The sequence below is a fragment of the Danio aesculapii genome, chromosome 25 (assembly GCF_903798145.1).
Source record: "Danio aesculapii chromosome 25, fDanAes4.1, whole genome shotgun sequence".
NCBI classification, from domain to species: domain Eukaryota; kingdom Metazoa; phylum Chordata; class Actinopteri; order Cypriniformes; family Danionidae; genus Danio; species Danio aesculapii.
The window spans coordinates 8,570,955-8,597,162 of NC_079459.1; the positions used below are offsets into that span (position 1 = coordinate 8,570,955).

Below are 26,208 nucleotides of genomic sequence, written 5' to 3' on the forward strand. Positions count from 1 at the left end.
AAATCTAATTGGGAACCCCATGAATGGAGCCTACGCTCAGCCTCAGCACGAGCGGGACCCGAACCGCGAGGAGCGCGAGCCGCGGGAGTTTTATTAAAGAACTCTCTCCGACTACGCAGCACTTTGCGGGAGAGAGCATCACAGTGCACACAGTCAGCATTCTCAAATGCTGCCAGGGCATGCTCCTCTCCCAAACACTCTAAACACAAATCATGTGAGTCACCAGCCGTGATAAAACGGGGACATGGAGGCACACAGCGTTTAAAGTTTTTTTCTGCCATATCAAAAACAAAAAAGCTAGTTTGTCAGTTTTTTTGTATTTTGTGTATGCAAAGTCAGTAATGAATGGTCACAGAGAGGGTGTTTTTTCACGTGCGTGCTTCTTGAAAGCAAAGAAGTTAACACTGAAGGCTCAGTGCAGGCTTTTGTACTCTCTGGTCTGACGACATCGCTTAATTACATTAGATTGATTTCACATGTGCTTCAAGACACTTATAAAAGAGGTGTTCCCCTAGCGTTCTGGTTAGATGCATTGTTGAAGTTCCCTAGAAGGGGAATGTCTTGTTTCTAGTCCAAAATATCAAAAAATTATTAAAGCAAGCAGCATTTACTAGACAAGTAAAACATATTGTCCTGTTATAAGAAATGTACACTCACCAGCCACTTTATTAGGTACAGTACACTTTACTAGTATCGTGTCGGGCCCACATTTGCCTTTAGAACTGCCTTAATCCTTCATGGCATAGATTCAACAAGGTGCTGGAAATATTCCTCAGAGATTTTGGTCCATATTGACAAGATAGCATCACGCAGTTGCTGCAGATTTGTCGGCTGCACATCCATGTTGTGAGTGTCCCATTCCACCGCACCTCAAAGGTGCCCTATTGGATTGAGTTCTGGTGACTGTGGAGACCATTTGAATCAGAATCAGAAAGAGCTTTATTGCCAGGTATGTTCACACATACTAGGAATTTGTTTTGGTGACAGAGCTTCTACAGTGCAACAGGATAACAGAGACAGAACAAAAAACAGATAATAAATATATTTTAAAAAATAGAAGTAAGTAGTGAGTGCAAGTATACAGATTGACAAGTGTATGTACATGTTTATTACTACATACAACATTATATGTGCAGCTGTTATGTGCAAATTGGCATGTAAAGTGTGTTGTTAAATAAGTGTATATGTGTACAAAAATGTATAGCAAGTAGTGATGTTGGTTTCGCAATTATTATCATCAAGTGTTCATAAGATGGATTGCCTGAGGGAAGAAACTGTTTCTGTGTCGGGCTGTTCTGGTGCGCAGTGCTCTGTAGCGTCGACCAGAAGGTAAAAGTTCAAAGAGGCAGTGTGCTGGGTGTGAGGGGTCCAGAGTGATTTTGGCAGCCCTTCTGCTCGCTCTGGATAAGTACAGTTCTTGGGGAGTAGGAAGGGTTGTACCAGTGATTCGCTCAGCAGTCCGAACTATTCGACGTAGTCTTTGGAGGTCGTATTTAGTAGCTGAGCTAAACCAGACAGTTATTGATGTGCAGATAACTGATTCAATGATGGTACATTGTCATGATCAAGGAACCAGTCTGAGATGATTTGCGCTTTATGACATGGCGTGTTATCCAGCTGGAAGTAGCTATCAGAAGATGTGTACACTGTGGTCATAAAGGGATGGACACGGTCCACAATACTCAGGTAAGCTGTGGCGTTGACACGATGCTCAATTGGTACTAATAGGCCCAAAGTGTGCCATGAAAAGATCCCCCACACCATTACACCACCACCACCAGCCTGAACCGTTGATACAAGGCAGGATGGATCCATGCTTTCATGTTATTTCACGCCAAATTTTGACCCTACCATTCGAATGCTGCAGCAGAAATCGAGACTCATCAGACCAGGCAATGTTTTTCCAATCTTTTATTGTCCCATTTTTGGTGAGCCTGTGCAAATTGTAGCCTCAATTTCCTGTTCTTAGCTGACAGGAGTGGCACCCGGTGTGGTCTTCTTCTGCTGCAGCCCATCCACCTTAAGGTTGGATGTGTTGTGCAGTCGAAGACGCTCTTCTGCAGACCTTGGTTGTAACGAGTGGTTATTTGAGTGACTGTTGCCTTCCAGCAGCTGTAACCAGTCTGGCCATTCTGCTCTGACCGCTGGCATCAAGGAATTTGCACCCACAGAACTGCCGCTCACTGGATATTTTTTCTTTTTCAGACCGTTCTCTGTAAACCCTAGAGATGGTTGTGTGTGAAAATCCCAGTAGATCAGCAGTTTCTGAAATACTCAGACCAGCCCGTCTGACACCAACAACCATGCCACGTTCAAAGTCATTACATCACCTTTTTTCCCCATTCTGATGCTCAGTTTGAACTGCAGCAGATCGTCTTGACCATGTCTACACGCCTAAATGCATTAAGTTGCTACCATGTGATTGGCTTATTAGACAATTAGACTTATTAGACTTATTAGGCATAGTATGTCTCAAAAGAAGACTACTTTTTTGCTTTTCTAGAAAATGCTTCTTCATTTAAAAATTGTAAGATATTTGGACAAATTTAAGTAAGAAAAGCATGTCTTTGCAGAGTAGGAGTGATATTAACATATAATACATTTTAAATTTTAACTTTGGGAGCTCAAAGGCTAAAAGAAAATTTTGTGAGTCAAGTGCTGCAAATATGTCTCTTCTTTAAGAAATCTTTGCAAAAAAAAGCTGCTAGTTCCTTCACCATTTTCACAATTATTTTTAATGCATAATTTACATTCCAAACTACTTTTGTACTCAGTGCAGTTAGTCAGATCTTCTTCTATTATCAAAAATGCGATATGTCAGTGCATATTACTGAAATTGTTTCTATTTTTTAAATAGCACCCCGTACCAGTACATCTTCTACAACCCAATCTCAAACAACAGCAACAGCTACACGTAATCAACATATATGTTTTCCATTTGTGTTATACATTTCTTAAATGCAGCATTATATTTTATGCACAAATGTCTTTGTATCACTAACAAATGCCATAAAATTTATGATCTTGTTGTTTGTGAACTGAACCGCTGCCACTACAGACTCTAATCAAACATCTCCAACAACAACACCAAGTGAGTATTTTAATTCTTTTTTAATCTTCTTCACTATTTTTTCTGCCCTGCACATATTTACAGACATCAAATATTAGACACACCAATTTTATATATATTGTTTATCTAATAGTTTGAAGTAATAGTTGGAGGGTCATGTCTAAACATTTTACCCAAGCCGTCAAAAAAACAGAGCGGAAACAAATGATTAGACTTTAGGTAAAAAATAATTACAAAAGGATTTTTTTGTGAATTCATTGTTCACATTAAGACTTTTTGACATTTGATGGTATTTACTAGTGAGAAGTTATTCCCCTAGTTACCACCAGAGCTCTCTCAGAAGTCTGTCTAAGCTCCTGTATGTTCAGGCAATACTAGTTATGAATTATTAAATACATTTCTAAACTTAAACTTGTCATTGTCATATATATATATATATATATATATATATATATATATATATATATATTGGCGCTTTCTGATCATTTGAAGTGCTTTTTTATCCTCACAGGTAAGTTGTTTTGTAAAAAAGCACCTGCTAAATGAATTAATATTCAAGAGTTCACACTTAGCTGATGATTGATTATAAAGCTTGTTTGGCATGCCGTCCTGGGAGAGAGCCCTGAGCTCATAAGATCCTCCCGTTTGCAAGGCGAGAGGGGAGTTTGAGCTCAGGTAGGTTTAAGAACTCCCCTGCTGTAGTAGCTAATGAACAGATAGTGATTGCTCTTAAGGGATAACTACTTACTAGGAGCATGTCTATGGTGCCGATTTGGATTAGTCAATTAACTTAAGTTGCATGTTTTTGGATGGTGAGAGGAAACCAGGGAACCTAAGAGAAACCCACGTGAGCACGGGGAAAACATGTAAACTCCGCACAGAAACGTCGGCTGGCTTGGTAAGGACTAGAACCACTGACGTTTTTGCTGTGAGGCAACAGCGCTAACCACTGGGCCACCGTGCCACCCATCTAGGAAAGGAGGAGGAGGAGGGGTGGAAGGAGGGATTCTTCAAAACGAAGATGGCTGTTATATGGAACTTAGGGTATTTATAGTGGCTTAATCGTCTGATTGGTGAATCATAAATTGAATAATGCGGGACCGGCCGCAAGCAATTATAGGCACATGATCCTCTCAAAATTAGTTTATAAATAAACTTAATTAATTCAAAGTTTTCAACGTGGTTCCTGCAGTTCTAATACGGACTCCATTTCCTATAATTCTTGTGCCTGACATTGAAATCCCCTTGCTGGTGTTTGATCCCACTTGAGCTTTACAGTAGGTTACTTCCAATAAAGCTGCACACAGAACACAACTCATGTTTACACCCCTGTCAGCCTGTTGCTTGTTAATTTAGATAACCCACTGCATTTATTTCTGTATGTGTCCTGTATGTTTTTTATTATTATAAATATGTTTTAAAATCAACATTCATGATTTGTTTTTCTCTTTATCCCGCAGAGCCAGATCTGAACTGGAATTTTACAATCTCTAATATCACTACATCATCTGTCTCCTTGACATGGCAAGCGATAAATAAAGATACAGCTTACTATAAACTTAACTGGGCTAATGGTGGAACATGGCGAAATGAGACAAATACTACTTACACTTTCTATTGCGTCACTAATCTGGCTGCTGGAGTCAATTACACATTTTGCATCACTGCTGTAAATCAACTCTCAGAAGAAAGCGATCCTGTCTGCATCTCAAGTTTTACAAGTATGTAAAATAGTATGCTTTGTAATTATGAATCTAACGTACTGTATAAATGCTGTTGAATGTTTCCCTGTTGCCAAGTCCATGCACAGTATAACATAAAAAGTTTACTCAACTTAAAATAATAAGGCAACTTGCTGCATAACTTTGAGTTGACTCAACTTTTAAACCAAGTTGTTGACTCAATTTTTTTCTATACTATTTAAAGCTTCTATTGCTATTTTGTCTGCTCTTTCATTTCCTCAAATTCCCATATGAGATGTTAGCTAATAGAATTGCACAAATGTAGTTTTGGTTTAGTAATGCTGTATACATTCACTGGTCACTTCATTAGGTATACCTTACTAGTACCGAGTTGGACCCCCTTTTGCCTTCAGAGCTGCCTTAATCTTTCGTGGCATAGATTCAACAAGGTACTGGAAATATTCCTCAGAGACTTTGGTCCATAATAACATAATGTTAACAATAACATATAATTAACAATAATAGCATCCCGCAGTTGCTGCAGATTTGTCGGCTGCACATCCATAATGCAAATCTCCCGTTTCACCATATCCCAAAGATGCTCTATTAGATTGAGATCTGATGAATGTGGAGGCCATTTGAGTACAGTGAATTCATTGTCATGTTCAAGAAACCAGTCTGAGATGATTCGCCGGGCACCAACAACCATGCCACATTCAGTCAGTTAAATCACCTTTCTACCCCATTCTGATACTCGGTTTGAACTCTTGACCATGTCTACATGCCTACATGCATTAAGTTGCTGCCATGTGATTGGCTGATTAGAAATTAGCGTTAATAAGCAGTTGGACCAGTGTACCTAATAAAGTGGCCAGTGAGTGTATATTTCTAATAAAATGCCATGCCTGTTTTTTTCATGCATCACACATGCGCAAACTTCTGTTAATATCAACTTGCATTTAAGTCAGTTCAACAATCATATCTTAGTTGACCCAAAAATTGTTCAGACAACTTATTTATTCTAGTCCAGACGGCTTTGTCGTGTTTTTTTTTTTTTTTTTTGGCCAGTTAACCAACAAGTACTTATTTAGCCAACATTTTGCAAGTGTGACCACTCATTCACTTGTCATTTTGTTTTACACAAATCTCTACTTAAAGCTCTTTACAAATTAAATATTTAAACAACTGTTTGACTATAAAAGTAACACTGTGGTAAAGAAAATATTTGATGTATTATCAGAAAATTGGCTAATTCATACCAATTCATTTGATTCCATTCACATGAAAACATGCTGATCCCTATAAACCTACTCTTCTTTGAGGGATGAACAAATCATACAAAAATGTATGAACGAAATTGTACAAATTAGCCAATAAATCAAAAATTGTATGTACTGCTATGATACTGCTTCATAAAAAATGCAATCTGTTTAACACAGATAATAAGTAAGCCCAATGCTGAAGATGATAAACAAATGTGTAAAATAAAAGCATAACTTTTTTTTATCTCTACAGAGATATAGAAATATACAGTATATGGTTAAATGGTATTTCAGAATTAAAATGTACACTTTACTTCCTAAAAGCGCAAGAAATGTTTCATACAAGAAAATGACTGTGACATTTTATGCTCATATACTTTTAAACCTCTGACCTTTTAAATAGAAATCAAAATTAGACATTAGGATGTGCATTTATGCATAAGGATGATGCTCTAATCTTCCAGTTCACAGCTTGATGTGTCAAAAGAATCACATTTCGACAGCTTTAAAATAGTACAATTTCTGCCATGAAACTCCATGTGCGTACAGACTGATAGGTCACCTAATCTACTCCTCTATCTTTAACTATATAGTGCAAGAGATTGGTTTCTGTCGCCTCGGCAGCCAATGAGCTAGCTCCCTAGCATTATAAATGCTGTGCCATTCTACACTGCTATGCTGCAGTGTGTTTTTGGAGACCCACTCCATCCCAGCTCCACCTGTGTTTAGATCTGCTATGAGGGTTACATATACAGTTGAAGTCAGAATTATTAGCCCCCCTGTTTATTTTTTCCCCAATTTTTGTTTAACAGAGTTAAAAAAAAATTTCAACACATTTCTAAACATAATAGTTTTAATAACACATCTCTAATAACTGATTTATTTTATCTTTGCCATGATGACAGTAAATAATATTTTACTAGATATTTTTCAAGACACTTCTATACAGCTTAAAATGACATTTAAAGGCTTAACTAGGTTAATTAGGCAGGTTAGGGTAATTAGGCAAGCTATTGTATGATCATAGTTTGTTCTGTAGACTATCGAAAAAAATATATAGCTGAAAGGGGCTAATAATTTTGACCTTAAAATGGTTCATAAAAAATTCCAAACAAATAAGACTTTCTCCAAAAGAAAAAATATTACCAGACATACTGTGAAAATTTCCTTGCTCTGTTAAACATAATTTGGGAAATGTTTAAAAAAGAAAAAATAATCCAACGGGGGGCTAATAAGTCTGACTTCAACTGTATATTATGTTTGCAGCAGCAATGTGTTATATTCTCAGATGGTATGTCTGTGAATATACATACAGTAGCAAGTCTCTGTACTCGCTTTGCCATAATGATCAAGGCAGCCGGAGAAGCAGCAGCAGCATAGCAGATCTATTCTGCCAAGTCCAAATGCATCAACATTGGCATATACCTGTACATTCTCAATCCCGAGAGTGGTCATAAAAGAAATAGTTTATCTAATTTTTTTGCTAAGGTCTGTGAATTAATATTGCTGTTGACTAATCCCACCTACTGGATTAATTATGTGAAACATGCAAGGAATTAGGAGAATTTTTCTCTCGCACTTGAAGTACATCTGACAGAATCGTCAACGGCTATCACGCACGTCTTTCAAAATCAAGGTTATGCATCGCACAAACGCATCATAACCCACTCAAAATTGTGGGTATTGGGCTCACCTGTTAAAAAAACACTGTTCTAGCTGATGACAGTTACTAAATATCTGTTCGAAGCATCCTACAGGAAGGTCCTCATAGCGATACATCTGAATTGTACAAATTCTTAAGCTGGTTTCTTTCCTCCATTCAACAACACATGTTTTTACTCTTTTCTTCCCCACACACAGAGCCAAATGTGGTCAGCAATCTCACAGCATCTAAGATCACAGCATCATCTGTGACTCTGTGTTGGACAGCACCAAGTGGACCAATAGATTATTATTCAGTTGAGTGGGATTTTCAGAGAAGCACAGAAAGAATAACTAATGACACTTCCTATGTAATCATTGGTCTCATGCCTGCAACCAACTACACAATTCATGTCAGTGCTGTTACTGGAGGCATAAAAAGCCAACTTGTCTTCTTGACTGTACTTACCGGTATGTACAATCACAAAATCTGTCCTCTTTTATAATCATCCACACAGACAATAAACAATAACACAATGTATTTTCATGAATTGATCTAATAGGATTAATAGAATCAGTAATTGCTCAAACACATTACATAGGGAACTTCTATCTAACCCAGAAGAATGAACAGAAAAGTATAATACACTCAAAAAAAATGACATTTGCTGTTCATTCAAACTACTTATTTAAAATTACTTTATTTTGATAGTCCATTTGAGTATTAGTAGACTCTCTGCTTAATATCTGTTGATACTGCTCCAACAGATATTTAACTGACTATAAGAATCTTATAGTAATAAAGTGTGACCAAATTAGTGTGACCAAATTAGCTGAAACAACACAATTCTTGAGTTTTTTGGGGGGACAACTTAATTCTTTTATGTTCAAGGCACTTAAATTTGTAAACGTTTGTAAACTAATTAGTTTAAACTTGATTCCTTAATGTTGACCCAACACAAAATCCCAGCATCATTTTACAGTGTATAATATGGAATCATATAATATGGAATTAGTGGTGACTGAATTTCTTTATATTAACATATTCAATACTTTTACCATATTCAGATGTAGAAGCACCCACCAACACTGACAGCAGCACAAACAACACTGGGATGATTGTTGGCATAGTTCTGACACTGATCTGTCTCACCGTCGGCATAATTTTATTTGTCTTTTTCTATTCAAGAAGGTGAGTTTTCTGTATCATCAGAGAGGTGATGATTGAATAAATCTCTTGATGGGTATCAAATACTGTTTTTTTTTTTTTTAGGATAATTTTATCAAGAACAAGTTATGTTTGCTTTTACACGTAGTTTCAGTTTGTTAAAGAGCTATTGAAAAAAATAAAAGACTACTTTCTCCTTTTTTTCTGGAATTATGATTTCTAACTCTGTGTTTAAGTAAAATGTATTTTATGTTTTATTTAGTATTGATCTTTTAAAAAGTTAATCAAATTTTAATGCTTTAATTACAATATTTTCATTTTAAATTGGAAATAAATATTATAAAATCTTTGTTAAATAAACCAAATTAGATATTGGATTCCAACGATATTGGAAAAATTTGACATTGCGATTTTTCTCGACATATTGCGATATAAATAAATTTTCACCAGTTTCACTATTTGCAAAGTCATTTCTTTAGATTGATTGGGATGATTTGGGTGTTAAATGTAAATATATTTCTATGTAATTTATTTTATACATATTATAAACAAACTACAGTCATAAATAAATACAATAGTGCAAATAATAAAGTGAAACAAACCATGCGTTGAGGTTTTCTGGAGAGAGTAACAATATTCAGGTACAAAATTTTCACATAAATAATTCAATAAAATTAATCTTTATTATACTTTTATGCACTACTAAAATGCTTTAAACTCTCTTAAAATACTCACATAGTCACAGGCCTTAAAAATAAATGCAAATAATGGTTCAATTTTGAAGTGTCTCCACAGATCTTGTGTGTTTTGACCTGTGGTTTCTGGCCATCTATAATCCCAACTCAACATTGCATATCTTGCAATGTAATTATTGCAGAAGCTTACATTGCGATATCGATGCTAAAACTATATATTGTGCAGCACTAAAACAAATATTAACATTTTATTGAAACCCATACAGAGAAACTCAGAATTTGGTGGTCTCTGCATTTTTTTTCATAGCTGTATATTCATTCATCATCTGTTAAGTATATTACTGGCTTGCACAAGACTAAGTGCAAACAAAATTTAGTGATGTTACAAATGTACATTAATGTTAGATTGTTTAAATGAAATCATGATTTTATTTTATTTTTATGAATAGTTACAGTACAAATCTTCAAAAAAAAAAGCATTTAAAAGAAACATTGTGTGTTAATTTGGTTATAAAAGTGATCTTATTACTAGGTAATAAGCAAGCTATTATATATTGACTATCATATCCAAACACCTAAAAAAACAGTATCCCTTTAAAGGTTATATATTTTTTATTTAAATTGTAATTAAAATTAAAATTATTAAAACCAAAATGTCTTTAACCAAACCTCTGTATGTCTGTCTAACTAATTACTTTTTGATATTTATCTTACATTAGAGGATGATTAAATACTCTATAAATCCTTTCTATTTTATTAATCAGTTGTCCATTTTAAATACTTAAGTTAAATTTTAAATCATTTCAACTTTTAATTTAATATACTCAATATATTTTGAGTACATTTCAAGCCACTGACTGTAAACACAGAATAATAAAAATGTATTTTTCTATTTATTTTGTATTTTTTATATTAAAAATCCCTTTATAACTCTGTTCCAGACAATCCAAAAAACAATATCCCGACATCCCTGTTCACATCATTAGGTAACTATGTTTGATATGTTCATATTTGAATGTGTATTTGATAAAGTCAATGATTAACATTTATTTTCTTTCCTTTTCCAGTGATCAAACGTAAGTAATTTTTAATATAAATCCACATACTTATAATAAATATTATAATATTTTCTATGTTATTGTTTTTTTCTCCATGCTTTATTTTATGATCTACAGTAAGAATGCTTTGAAAATAGAAGATTATGAAGAGTATTTTAAACGCAACAGTGCTGATTCCAACTGTGGTTTTGCTGAGGAGTATGAGGTATTTATAACATTTTAATATATTATATATTATAAATTATATAATATATATTTCTGTACTAATATTATTAATCAATTAAGCATATGGCTAACTACATAGTTAAATTTATACATTCTGACAGTGTTTTCAAAGTCATGACTAAAGTGCTGTGCTGTTGCAGGAGTTAAAATCTGTTGGAACACAACAGTCAAAGACTGCTGCCCTGGCTATTGAAAACAAGGCAAAGAACCGCTACTCCAATGTTTTGCCTTGTGAGTATCTTGCATATTGTAAAAAAAAGTGCTAATATCTTTTCTGAAATGCAAGCTTCACTCTTGTTGGCTGGATGCTTTGAAATGTCCTGAAATTTATGAATAATTAATTTCTACACACAATCAACAAGTCTATCTTTTTCTTTAATTGGAAAATTATAAAAGTTGGATTTTGGTGGTAATACAAGAGCTACTTTTCCACTATCGCGCCGAACCATTCTAAGTGTTTTTCCACCGAGCCTGGTATGGTGCGGCACGATTACAAACCGTTCTCAGTCGGGAATTCTTGGCACGGTAAGACAACTGTGCCAGTAGATCCTGTGTTTTGACGTCACGGCTCTGTTGCCAAGCTACCACAGCTGGCTCAGTGGCTAGTCATCAGACATCCACAAGTAAACAACACTGCATTTAACATAAAAAATTACACAGGTCTAAGCGATACAGTTTGAAAAGGGTTTTAAAATCATAGAGCAGTCTCTGGCAGAGAAGGGAATCACTGGCCCGCCACATTCGTACAAGCACATTTTGTTTAACCAGGTTTAACACATCTGCCACAGTACGAACCGGTTAGCATATTATCTTTGGACGGCAGGGGAGGGACTGTGTTTCAAAGCCACGCCCCCTGAAATCGCGAATGCGTGCACCGCGACTGGAAAACAGACAAACCACTAGTTCATGTCATTTACCAGTTAGAAATGTAGTTAGTGGTTGACTGGCGGCATGCATACTTACATGCTATTTCAGAGCGAATATTCAGAGTAGCAAGGTAAACAGTATAGGGAGGATGTCATTGTTCAAAAAATGAACCAATGTAAATATAAAAGCAACTTCACCTCAGTAAAGCAGGCTAGGTGGAATAGTGCTATTTAGTGATGCTTTGTTGTTAAACTAAATAAAAATCTATCTTAATCTATATATTATAAAATATATATTATTATGCTGTAAAAGGTCCCGTATGAAACTGAAAATAGTCACATCAATATTTTGGTGGAAGATTTCAGTGGCTGAACAACACTTCAGTGCATTTATGCCAATCATAACACAACACACAATCTACATCAGCTTTGGGGGACTAAAGACAGAACATTACCTGTCTAACATACTGTAAATACTTCAGCCATGGTGTCGTCCTTCCTGCATGCAAAAGTTACTCCAACATTGATTCAGGACTTTAAAAAGTTTCAGTTCAGCATTTGATTTTACTGCGACTGTGACTGTCTCTTTGCATGTGAACGCATGGCTAATGGCGGAACTGCATGAACAGAGATGCGCAAAAGCCCAAATCTATATTTGTTGACACAGTTTGGGCTACTTATTGGAAATATAGGAGATGTCGGCCCGACAATATTTATTGGATGAACATTTTTTTAGTTTTACGCCTTACCCTATACCCTTTAAATGTAAATATACATATAAACACATTTAGATAATTTATTTTAATAATTACTATTGGACCGTGAAGAGACTTTCAACCAGCACAACAAAAAATGTTTCTGAAGACAATCCCCTACTGCACCTTTAAAGTTATTATATTATTGAACCGAAAATAATTACAACCATGTATAAAATAATTACTAATCCATCATCTAAAATAATAAAATGGCCTATTGTTTTATACATGGCTAGAGCTTGCTTAACTTGATTGACATCTTGAGAGCGTTACTTCGCGTGACTGAGTATGAGTTTATTGCATGCAGTGCTGTTTGGTAGCACAAAAAAACTCGCTCTAGTCCGGGTAAGAACTTCATGCACTGCTAAAAGAATTTTTTTTTCTGCTGCGCATTGAAAAAAGACACGCTTAAGATCATCGATGTTCACAATCCACAACAACATTTCTATATCCATCGAACACAAAAACTTGCAGACTCTTTGAACAATGAGGAAATAATTGCACTTGTCAAATCAAAGCCCAGACGTCTGTGACTTGTTTTGTCATTTTATGCTGGCTAGACCACCTGAAGAACAGTTACAATGATGTCGGTCGTCACCATAGAAAGTCAAATCTTTAAAAAATGTTTTACTTTTGTTTAAAAGCTTTACGGAGTGGCACTGTAGCTGTCCAAGGTAGGCATGGGACAATAACCGGTTTCAAGGTTTACCGCGGTTTGGAAAAGTCAAGGTTTTAAAACCTTTTTAAACTGTTTTTCACAACAATTTTACTTAGGGTTTTCTTAGGGCAACAGTATCTTCAGCAGAAAATTAACTTCTACAACAAAATCTACAAGTCCAAAATATTTTAAATGTTTCTTAAAATAAAATATTTTGTGTTCAATGGGGGGGGGGGTTCTTACCCAGACATTTAAAAATAACTTATTATCAAAATTTTTTTTTTTTTTTGTTTTGTTTTTTGGGATCTTTAAAACTGGGTGATTTTTGCCACCAAAGTATTTTCTAAAACATCAAGCAAGAATCTGTCTAGCTCGTTAGTTAATTATGAAGACAAAAAATATATATATTAAAATAGGCCTAACAAAAAACAGCATTTTGCTAAATATAATAGTCCTTTATATGATTGATATCCCGATATGCTATGTGGTTTTCAAATTTGTTTTTTATTGAACTTGTTAGCAATGCCTTCATTATTTAATTTTTGAACACAAAACAAACAACAGCCGTCATTTAAATGGTTATATTTTACCATCAAATTGTAGTATATTTTATTTCATCATCAACTTCTGATATAAAACCATGATTTAATTGATTGTTAAAAATGAAATAATTTGTGTAAATAAAGTGGTTCATTTTTTTTATTAGTGAAAGTGCCCACTCACTTTTGACAAGGCCTGTCCAAAAATATATTTCTGCAATGCCACTAATACAGATACACTGTTATTGTTGCTGCTTATTTTTCCGTTATGTGCGGAGATTTTAAATATATATATTTTTTCCCCTCATTTTCAATCATCATGTTACATTTTGGTAATTTTCAAATAAAATTAGCCCAGAGCTGCGCAACATATGACCTCTAAATTATTATGGGTACTGTGACTTCTATTGTATATTATAGCACCGCTATACAAGAGAGTGGCGTAAAAATGTTTAGACACGCATTTGTTTTCACTTTTACACATGAACATGAAAAAACTAGTTTCGGCTTTTATTTAGCCTAAATTTGAACAAATGAACAAAGGGAGCCGTTTACATTGGATTACCAAGGCAACTACTGATGCATGTTGTGTAACGTTACAAAGAGCTCTGTTGCAGCACCACAGTGGAAAATGAAACTGTATCCTTGGCCCAGTTTGGCACGGAATGAAATGGTTCAGCATAAAGAATGGTTCACCACGATAGTGGAAAACAGCTTAAGGTGTTGGGAACCCAAGGTTAAAGGGATATACTATTTGAATTTTAATTATTGTAATGGAAGGAATGCATCACAGATCATGTATGTCAGGGTTTTCAAACCTTTTAGCTCATCACCCCCAAAATAACAATGCCAGTGTCTCATGACCCCACACCATCATTGGAGGTGGTAATAAATATACAAATATTGCGTTGGCACACTCACCAATAGGCCTATATAAACATAAGCATATTGACAATACAAAAACTGCAACAGTTTAGCGACCAAATTATTTTTATAGTAATTTACTAATTTACCTCACCTAATGAGATGGATGAACACAATGTTTGGAGCACAGCAAGTCCATTCTTGGTTTATTTTGCAGATCATTACCAGAATAAAGTTTGACATGGTGCCATAAAAATGATCTCTTGCAACTGATGGTCTTGCTCTGCCATTAATCTAATGCACATGTGTCAAACTCAGTTCCTGGAGGGCCACAGCTCTGCACAGTTTAGTTCCAACCCTAATTAAACACACCTGATCGAACTAATTGAGTCCTTCAGGCTTGTTTGAAACCTACAGGTCAGTGTGTTGGAGCAGGGTTGGAAATAAACTGCAGGGCTGCGGCCCTCCAGGAACTGATTTTGACATGCCTTATCAAATGTAATCAACCCAGGAGTCTCAATATAATAGGGAAAAAATCAAAAGGCTTTTGGATTGGATATTCATTTGCCTGCTGTTGTTGTTTTTATTATAAATATTAACTATATATTTTTCTTATGAACAAAGTATGGTGATTCCTATAGTTTAATAAAATGTATTTAATTTTTGGAAACCACAAAGCGAACCCTCCCATCTTCACTTTGGAGGTCTACTAACCATACTTAACGATAGGTTATCATCATTTTAAACACTGCTTTTAATTCCAGATAAAGACATGTTTCACACCTGTAAACTGTATGTTGAGAACATATTAGCACAGCATTTTACTGAGCGTTATGAAATTCCTGCATTATGGTCCTAAGTTTGTTTGTGTGAAATGGAGCCATGTATGCTTGTTGAACGAGATTCTTGGCAACAGAGAAACCCAATCAGAAATTAAGAAGTAAGGTTTACATCATGTAATGAAACTCATCGCATAGTGTAAACAGCAGCCAGTGAGAGGTAATGTGAAGTAAAAACTTCAAAAGTAAGAAATGTCAAAAGACAGTTCTCTGCTGTTTGTCCAATCTGCAACAATGACAACGTAAATGAGCAAATAAGAATGTTAAACCTGGTTTTAGGGATGTACAATGTGAAACGTGTTAATGAATACCCAGGATTATTCATTAACTCCAGGTATAGTATAACCAACGTGAAAGTGATTACAGATTACAGGATTCTGTTTATCCAGAGGTTAGGATAACCCAGGTTTAACAAATTTCAAGTTGAAGGGCATGTTAAAGAGTCCATGGTGTTGTCCTGACTTCTATATTCCCTAGATATCAATCTATTTGGGCATCTATTGGATGTTGTATAACCATCAGCAAATTAGGCAGGTGGTCATAATGTTTTGACTCTTCATTGGCTCATCATACGAGTACAGATAATATCTGACAAAGTAATATCCAAAGAACAGTGTATGAAATACATGTTTAAATATATGTTTGTGTGTTTGTTACTAATCCATAACTACTGTTTGCTACTAATCGCATGATACTTGTTTTCTTAAGATGATGCTTCAAGAGTTAAACTATCAATGTGTGGCAACCCCTTTGATGACTACATTAATGCCAACCATGTCCCTGTGAGTATATACACATAAGGGAAATTTCAGGATGGCTCAAGGCTTTTATATATTGCATCAATCAATGTTTTTCATTCTTTTTATTTGTGATCAGGGCTACAATTCAAGAAAAGAGTTCATAGCTGCTCAGGGTCCATTGCCTTTCACGGTGAATGAATTCTGGAGAATGATCTGGGAGAAGAATGTCTACACCATAGTGATGCTGACCAAATGCAACGAGATGGGACGGGTGAGCTAAAATTGTAACTGGTCAAATTTTAAGTGGTCAAAAGTCAAAACAGAGTAATGGTAATAAGCACTATGTGCCATTTTCAATAGGTTAAATGTGAAAAGTACTGGCCATCAACGACTAGTCATTATCACAACATCTCTGTGACAACCACCTCCGAGATAGAACTGGATGAATGGACCATTAGAGACTTCAGAATTAAAAATGTAAAGCAACACTTCCTGATATTCCTCCTGATATTTTAATTCTTGTCTAGCATGTAAGAATGTGTTGTATTTAAATCATTAACATTTATTAAAATATGCCTTATACTCCTATAGATGAAAACAGCAGAAACTCGCTATGTACGCCAGTTCCACTTCACAGCGTGGCCAGATCATGGAGTTCCAGAGACCACTGAGGTTCTTATCGATTTTAGACACCTGGTGAGAGAACACATGGACCAGTACTCGCGCCACTCTCCGACTGTGGTGCATTGCAGGTGACTGTGGTTCTTATAATCAAATATCCATACATTTATACTGCAGTGTAAACATCAAATATTAAATTGGCATCTTTATTAAACTCATCTGGTTATTTGACTTTTCTTTATCAGTGCTGGTGTGGGAAGAACAGGGACTTTCATTGCCATTGACCACCTGAGCTTCCAGATTGAAAGAGACAGCATGGTGGACATCTACGGAATTGTTCATGATATGCGAATGCACAGGGCTCTCATGGTGCAGACTGAGGTAGGAGACTTTAGAGCAATAAATATATGTATATATATATATATATATATATATATATATATATATATATATATATATATTTATATAGCCTCATTTGATGTTAAAGCATTTTTCATTGCTTCTGTACACAGAATATAGACCTAAAGGTTGCATACTTAATGTCTCGATGTTCTCACACCTAAAGTTATTTCTTCGATATGCATCTGAAAGCCGGTCATGGCATTGCAGTCCTTCCCTTTAGGCTGTCTCCATCCCCATGGGTTTTATAAACTCCTGGGGGGTGCCCTGGCACCACTTCGGCTCATGGGCATCTGCATGATTTAGATCCATTTTAGCTCAGTTTACAGATCAGTTGATTATGCACACAAACACCTTGACCTGTTGGTATTTCGGGTCTACAGAGAATCGAGCATACTCTCCCCAGGGCAGAGCATCTTCTATGTTGGCATGGAGCTGGACTCAATCTCCATGACAGTGTACCTTACCAAGGACCACGCTGGGCTAGTGCTGGCCTGTCTGAAGGTATTCAAAAGGAAAACAGGGATCCCATCAACGTTTTTTCAGAGGCTTCTGGTGAATATGGCATCCGCAGTCACGTTGGCTGCTCAGATTGTTCCATATGAAACCACTTCAGAGCTGGCTTCATGATTGGATCCCCAGATGGGCATTGTACATGAGGACACACCGGGTGACCATGACCAGGCTGTGTCACCACACTTTCAGTCCCTGGAGGGGCTGGAGTGCAGTGTGCAATGAGCATGCAGTTACAGGTTCTTATAGCGAACCCCAGCTGCATTGGCATATCAATTGCCTGAAGCTGTGGCAACATTTCTCACTTTCCACCAACACAAGTTGGTGCTGGAATGGGAGCACATGCTGTTCTGAACCGAGCATATATAACTGAAAGATTATATGTCAACCAAATGGGTGGTATACATTCTCAACAAGCTTGAGAAGAGTTTGGTATGGTAGTTTGGTATTTGGTAGAGCATAGTATTTTGCCAGATATTTTCCATGCTGAGGCCTCCCTCAGCACAAATGCACTGACACACAGCTGACCCTGGGACCTGCGCCAATATGCTTTTTCCCCAGTCAGCCTGCTCGCACAGATTTTGTGTGATGTCAGGGAGGATGAGAAGCAGGTCTTCTGCTATGCCACTCCGGCCCAAGCAGACCAGGGTTTTCAAACTCACAGTCCTCATGATAGCCCTTCCTGGCACATTCCCCTGAGGAAGGAAAATGAATAAATTCGGTCATTGATTCTTGCCTGAATTTCAGAACAGGTTACTCTCACTTTATCCTGGTACCCCGGCTCGGCTAGGAGCTTCCTACCACTCCCTTATAAGACCAGGTAGTGAACCTGCAAACACCGTCTGTGGAAGAGGCAGACCCAGCTCTTTCTTTGCTGTGTCCTGTTCACGCTCTGCGCCCTTATTTGGACCGCACTAAGATCATCTGAGCAGCTGTTTGTCTTTTATGGTAGTTGGCAGAAGGCAAGTGTTGTTAGTAAATGCCATCGCCTCACATTCTCATGCCACGGTGAGCCATGTCCCCGTGAGTGAGGGAGCATTCAACAAGGAGTGTTGCCTCCTCCAGAGCGTTAGCATGACACACCTCTCTAACAGACATATGTAGAGCTGTGGCCTGGGCAACACCTACACTTTCATGAAATTTTACTATCTTCAGGTGGAGCCGGTTTCCTCTCTATTTCTGGGTAATGCTAGCCAGTCAGGAGAAAGCCAGCTTCAGTGTTGAAAATGCTTGCTGTGCCATTCTCTTTAACTTCCTGCAAGGCCCCCAACATCTCAGCAGAGGAGCCGAATGCTGGGCCCATTACATTGTCTGGTTGCCCGCTTGATAATCTTGTGTTTTGGAGATCGGTGTCTTCTATGCACATCCCCGCTCGGTCAGCCACGGTGGAGTTCCCCTTACAGGCTTGACCCGTATTTTCCTCATCAAGTAGCCATCTTGCTCATATGTAGTGTTGCCCCTAAGTTAGGGCTAGCCCATATTTGAATTTTATCACAGTGTCTCCCCATTTGGGTAGAAAATGGCCTTCACAGCACCCTCCCACTTCAGGACTGGGCTGATTTCCCAATGTACTGCCATAATACAAAATTCCTTGCCTGCAGTAGCTAGGTTAAAAGCTTCTTACAACCCCCCCTGATATCTTTTAGTATTTGCAGATTCTGGTATAAAAGTGCCTGGGGACGTTGTGCACTCATGCTATTCACTTGGCAAGCTCCTCACCAAACGCGTAACAGTTTCAGCTACTGTGGTGATTTCCAAGCATCCCCATAATGTTATTTCAACTATGTTTTAGTTCCCGACCTGAAGCGAAATGTGTTGGTAACTGTTGTAACTCTTTTTGCTTAAAAGAGGGAATGAAGACATTATGTTTCAGTGTTAAAGACACAGAATCACCAGCTGAATGCTAGTGTGATTGGCTCCTCAAAGGGTAATGCCATGGTCACACTGCACTTTTTACCCCATAGACTTCCAATCATACGCATGCAAGTGCGACAGACCAGAAACGCAAGCTTGTTTCACAGTTTGTACCATTGGAGAGTTCAAGCTTGGTGAACTCTGACCTGCTAAATTGCATCACACGGCTGCATGAGACCAGTCGAAGATCAAAACAAGACCTCTCTGTACAGACATTTAAAACATGAATCAATGGCTCAATGTTTTAATGTCCAATCATCTTATTAAATCCCTCCCCTTTTCGCAGCACAGAACAACAGAATTTTGCATGCTCAAACTCTAGTGTGACCACAGCATAAGTCTGACTGGAGCTCTTCCAGGTGCTGCTTATATACTCTGCTGATTATGGCCCATTTCCACTGAGTTGTACAGTACGGTACGGTTCGATATGCTTTTATGGCCATTTCCACTGTTAAAAGGTACTTTAAAGCGAACTGTACCATACCACTTTTTGGGTTTCCTTTCTAAAGGGTACCTAGCACAACAAAAGGGTACCAAAAGGCGGAGCAAGACACACAACTGAACGTTATTGGTTTACAGTGATACATCAGTCGCTCTGGCACAAGCCAGGAGAATGAAAACAAAGGAAGCGCCATTTTAAATACACAGCCGAGACATTACACTGTAATTATATATACATATAACAACGAGCCACGGTTGACCAGAGCGTAAACAAACCTTGTTGCCGTCTTGATGAACAGTTAAAAAGCCAAGAAGAAGAGCAGAATCTATCCTGTCATATTTTACAAGGCCATCTAAAGCGCAAGAGGTTTTGCTTTCTCGCGTGCACTCGCCGGTTTCTATATTTGAAACAAATTTTTTGAGCTGATGATAATAACGTGCATGTGATTATTGAAGTGCTTCTGACACTCGATCCTTTCAGAAACGGGCAAACATGAGAGTGAAGCACAAAAAAGCAAAGGACAAGCCAAAAAAAAAAAACAAAGGAGCAAATGATTTTTTCAGCAACCTAAAACATGAACAAACTGCCATGTTTAACCATTCATCACCTTTTGAACTATTATGAACTCAGAATGACAGAATTACTTTCTAACAAGAGGTTACATGTGCTGGTGAAGATTAAAGATACAGATGAGAGGTTTGCACTGACTGTAGGCTGTATGTCTGTGTGTTGTTTTTGAACCCAAATAAGGTCTAATGTATGCTCTGTGTAGTTTTTCTGTATTTGGTAACATATCGGAGACTGTAAGCGTCTGTATGTGTTCATATATATTGCATTTGTTTTATATAATTGTAGATGTTACAGTAGGCTATTTTGAACATCATTGATCTGCAGTTATAATCAAATCATGTTCATAGAAATGTTTGCAATGAACATTTATACACAAGTATTTATGTGAATACAGCATCTGCTTTGTGAGAAGAGCTACTCATATGATATGTGAATGACCCGTACAGTTTTACTTTGACATTTCATCAAGCAAGAATGACGTTGACTAAAACTTTCTGTCGTATACCATTGGTACCCTTTTGGCAGTGGAAATGCAAGCCTGATAAAGGTGACCCGTACCGTACCGTTTTCTTACACCTCAGAGTGATTGGTCATCTGGCAATTCCCCATAATGTTGTTTCAACATAATGTCTCCATTCCCTCCTTCAAAGAACAAAGACTACGACAGCAACTGAGACATTTGCTTGGAGGAGGACACGTGAAGAAAACTCAAACAGATACTTTACTATGGCATATAAATAAATACGAATGTTTTCTTTTCAACTTGTCTGAGCTGGCAAACACAGCAGAAACTTAACTAAACAAAAGAATCTACAAAATGTACAAAAGTAAAAATTTGAATATAAAATGTGTTTTAGCACTTTCCCAAAGTACACTATTTCACTATACTTATGTTTCTTTGTTCTTTCTGATTTTCGTCAATAGGACCAGTATGTTTACCTCCACCAGTGTGCGTATGACCTCATTCGATCAAGAACTGGGACTAACGTGGATTTAATTTACCAGAACGCAGCAGCACTCCAAGTCTATCAGAGTGTTAAATTAACAAAATCCTAAATATTGACAGCCTCAAAATATCCTTCATCAAATGATCAAAGTTGTGAATGTTTTATTGCACAATACTCAATACATTTGAGTAAAAATTTAATTGTAATAAATATAGTTAAAAATATTACACTGGAATAATGCAGCCATTTTATTTGTTAAGAATTTTGAAATATACACTGAAATTTGTAAGGAGTGATTTTACTTTTTTTTTTTTTTTTTCAGTCAAGATATTTATTTTTTTACCGTGACACGTCCTAATACAATATTTGTCATGATTTATTTGGTAGGTTATATATTATATACTGCAATATCAAGTGACTGTATATTTTAGTCCTGCCATGATTTTATTTGCTAGATTGCATTAAGAGTACATGTTTAATAAAATGTTTATCATTTAACATATTTTTAAAAGAATATGCTAAATATTATTTAATCTTTTAGCGCAGAAACCTTTTTTTCTTTCACTTGAAAGCATTCCCAACCTGTCAATGCACAATCTAAAATTGTGGTTACTGTATGTGCTATAACATTAATAATTAGAAATGAAGAATATATGACAGGTATGGTACATTAAATTATTAGTTCATTAGATGTAGTTAATTTGTATATCATTTGATGTTCCGCAATGCTGCTTTGGATGAACTGGGCATTTGCTTGTGATGTGTAATTTTATTTATGTTGCTTTTTATTACTAATAATTATTTACTTGATAATACTTAGTAAAACAATCCTGCTAACTGCACTTTTAGTTAACAGCAATCACACTTGCAACTGTATTTTTGCAACACTTGCAAACATTTATTTTTTTTAAATGTTTGCACTAATTCTAATTTTAATGCATTTCTATGATCAACACTTTCAATAAGTTATTAAATTTTATTTGAACAATATTGCACTAGAATCTATTTACTTTCACACTTGCCACTTAAATATATATATATTTATTTTGGACCTGTTTCTTGCAGCTGCCTCCATATTTGTGTGTATGTATGTATGTTATTTATAAAGCTGCTTGCATATCTGTTGAATTATACACTCTTTGGGAAGTTTCTAATACATGCTGGAAATGATATCAAATAAAGTAATAAAACACATCAATACTAACCTGTTCTTTTTTTACTAAAAGATACATTTCTGACATTTTTTTGTTAGGTTAAATAGGCTGAGTGGTATCTTGATAAATCATCTTCTCAATAGCTTTTGGTCACAATATAATCTGAAATATCATGACTCTGATTTTATTTTTTTAAAGATGTTTAATCTTTAATCTTAATTAAAGACCTGGTACTTAGTAAGCTACAATCCCATTGGTCACACATCAACCTGCGCCTGCAACTTTCTGAAGATACATGATCTAATTGAGATCAATGTGTGCATTACATGCGATTTAATGACAAAGTCAATATTTAATTTAATTTGTATGCTTTTTGTCTACGTTACCCGGGCAACACCTCAATTTATAACAGCAAGGTCTCACAAAGAGCATTAAAATAACATTCTTGACATTCGAACTACAGTTTGTTTTTGAATATATGCTTTTTGTTCAAATGTATGCAGTGTGTTTGTACATATTCTTAAGGAGGTTGCACACCAGAAGCGCCGTTAGATGATGTCATGATGTAATCTTTAAAATTATGATATATTAAAACAATGGCAAATATAACAGAAGCTTTGATACAATGTAATTAGAGAAGCAATATTTAAATCTTTACTTTCTACTGACTGAACATCATCCACCTGCAAAGCTAAGTAGTGGAAGGGCTTGGAAAGGAATTTTGTATATTGTTAGTCTCTTTGTTCAAATATTTTTCTTGGTCAGTTATCTTCAAGACAAAAAAAGAAGAACGTATAACATTTGAGGTGAAGTGCTTCAAAACAAATCCGCAATTCTTCAACAAAATAATAATCTAGCCTAAATAAAATGAAAGTTTCAGAGAAGCATATTAAACTGTTTTCCATGTTGTGCCGGTCAATTACAATTTAATTAATTTAATTAGATGATTTGAATGAGCAGGACAGGCGTTTACAAAGTATTCGCAACAGCACTGAACATGTTCCCACGTTACCTTGGAGGAACAAACTCGGTTGTAAGGGTGAGAAATCTCAGAAACTTGTTGTTAGAATGGAGATGTCTGCTTATTTATGCCAGTCTGTCAGATAAAATTGCTTAAAACACTTTGAATGGTAGCAGTTCCATGCGAGGAGGCTGCGCAGCAGCTGGATCTGATCTGTCTGATGAAAGAGACAGTTTCCCCGGCTCAGGTGCTAATGACACTGTGGACTCCACTCCGTGTGGAAGATCAGTATTTGTCTCATTAGTTTTCGGGCTTTTGGCAAATGTCTCAATTAAGTTTATCTGTTTTAAAAAGTGTTCACTCATTTTGAACCTTGTTTTAAACAATAGTTACAGTATTTGAATTGTAAATTTTAGTGTGCAGAAAAACTACTAGCAAAACTGAAGCCAATAGATTTCTTTACCCATCTCCCACCATGCAAGTACATACACACTTTAAAACACACAAATGCACACCTTTACTTGTTGTCAATCTTTCTTGCTTTGTCAATATATCATATTGTATACTGTTTAATATTCAATTTAAATTATGTAGTAAATAAATAAAGAAATAAAGCGGCATTAATTTCCGTCCTCTCATGGTAGGTATGCACAGTGCGTACAACCGTACGGCTGCAGGCGCCACTGTTCACCACCGTTGTTTCGGTTGCACATAGACAATAACAAACTTGCACATGCAAAATACGGCAAATGTGAATGGCCTCTAATGTCTTTATTCTATGATTACTACTTTAAATTAATACACTTGCATAAAGTAATTCGTATCTTAAAGCTTTTACTGGGGCTCGTTTTTTTTTCCCCGCGGCACCCCCAGCAAGATACTGCCCTGGGCATCGGCCATATTGCCCATGCCTAAATACGCCACTGCTCACATTTCTTTACATGTTTACTTTGTTAACCAATATTGATGGGGATTTTTAATAACCCAACAGCTTTGATTTAATTGTTTTCTGAAACCTGTCATAGTTTTATGAACAACATTTTAAATGGGCTTTAAATATTATATATATATATATATATATATATATATATATATATATATATATATATATATATATATATATATATATATATATATATATATATATATATTATTATTATTTTTTTTTTTATTATTTTTTTTTTTATGTTATTTAATTGTCGCTATGAAGCACACACGCCCCCTGCCTCTTGCTTAAGCCCCACCCCGATGAATCGAGTACTTGTTTGTCAAACATGTGGATTAATTGAAATGAAGAATGGTCAGAAATGCCTATCCCTAGATTATATACACTTCTGAGGAACTGTGGATGTTCCCCAACAGTTACAGTTACAATTTCCCTCAATCCCTGTGACACTCCTGTCGGTCAAATTTGTTTTTTGGAAGAAAGAAACAAAAATCACACAATAAGATCACTATTTCTTGAGAATCTAACCTCTATTCCACACAGTATCTTCTTTTGGAAGAATCTTTATGATAATCTTAACTGGGAGGAAATCTGGCCACTACAACAAAATTTTTTTCTCACAAATAAGGTAAAAGACGTCTCTTTTAAACTGATCCACAGATTTTATCCTGTCAAGAATTTTATACAAAAGTTTAGAGTTTAAACTGACTTGAACTGTTTTTTTTTTGTGTGTGTGAATGCTAAGGAAACATTAGTACATTTGTTTTGGTCATTTCATTACATTCAGAAGATTTGGAATAATATAGATTTCTTTGTTAAGGTAAAGATTCTGCCAGAATTTTCTATACAAATGAAAATTATTATTTTTGGGTATTTTAACTCGGGCCCCACAAAAGAAAATAATGTTTCTTTAATCAATTTAATAATCTTCTTAAGTAAATTTTACATTCACATATGCAAATTCACAAATAGTAAACTTGCCTTTGTGGTCTTCATTAAGGATATGGAGAATTATATAAAGTTGATTTCTGAATCGTCTAAGAAAGCTTTAAAAACTGTCAAAATATGCTCTGCCTTTAAGATCTTCTTATAAGTACCTTAAGTTAACCCTTGTATTTGAAAAAAAAATCTTTAATGTTTTTTGTTCTCTTTCTCTTTTTTCTTTATCTTTTAAGTTATTTTTTCATTGTTTCATACTGTACATTTTGTCAATGTCATTTGTTGATTGATACTGTAATTTTTGTTTTATGTACTGTTATGTATGTATGTATGTATCTATGTATGTATGTATGTTTGTTTGTTCTTGGTTTCAGCAATAAAAAAGTAAAAAGAAAAAGAAAAAAAAATGTTAAGGAATTCTTCTTTGGGTTTTACTGACGGATGGCAAACAAACTTGTAGGTGCATTACCGCCACCAACTAGAATGGAGTATGGAACTGGTTAAATAATGACTGAAGTGTATAAATACAGTGGAGGAACTATGACGTCAATTTGTATGCAAAAATCCAGAAGCAATTTTTTTTGCAGTTTTTTTTAGCATTTTAGCAGTTCCGGTTTCCTCGTCCCAAAGTCATGTTTTTTAAAGGGATTTCAGTTAAGTCATCCAGGTGAACTGGTCTGAAACGCAGCTCGATTGTGTTGGGCATTTGGATTTGTCTGTTATTTAAATATTTTCATGAA

At 35.9% G+C, this 26,208-nt stretch overlaps 1 protein-coding gene across 1 annotated transcript in view; it reads left to right on the plus strand.

Annotated features, from left to right (window-relative positions):
* Positions 1-22,628, plus strand: part of LOC130219594 (mucin-2-like) — a 68,754-nt gene extending 46,126 nt beyond the window's left edge. The window contains exons 41-55 of the mRNA XM_056452027.1: positions 2,858-2,914; positions 3,059-3,091; positions 4,531-4,791; positions 7,875-8,126; positions 8,724-8,847; positions 10,460-10,504; positions 10,586-10,594; positions 10,694-10,781; positions 10,942-11,032; positions 16,031-16,104; positions 16,199-16,333; positions 16,423-16,539; positions 16,654-16,814; positions 16,929-17,064; positions 21,446-22,628. Coding sequence (XP_056308002.1) covers positions 2,858-2,914; positions 3,059-3,091; positions 4,531-4,791; positions 7,875-8,126; positions 8,724-8,847; positions 10,460-10,504; positions 10,586-10,594; positions 10,694-10,781; positions 10,942-11,032; positions 16,031-16,104; positions 16,199-16,333; positions 16,423-16,539; positions 16,654-16,814; positions 16,929-17,064; positions 21,446-21,577 — 1,715 coding nt within the window. The 3' untranslated portion in view covers positions 21,578-22,628. The remainder of the gene's footprint in view (positions 1-2,857; positions 2,915-3,058; positions 3,092-4,530; positions 4,792-7,874; positions 8,127-8,723; positions 8,848-10,459; positions 10,505-10,585; positions 10,595-10,693; positions 10,782-10,941; positions 11,033-16,030; positions 16,105-16,198; positions 16,334-16,422; positions 16,540-16,653; positions 16,815-16,928; positions 17,065-21,445) is intronic.
* Positions 22,629-26,208: the final 3,580 nt, after the last annotated feature.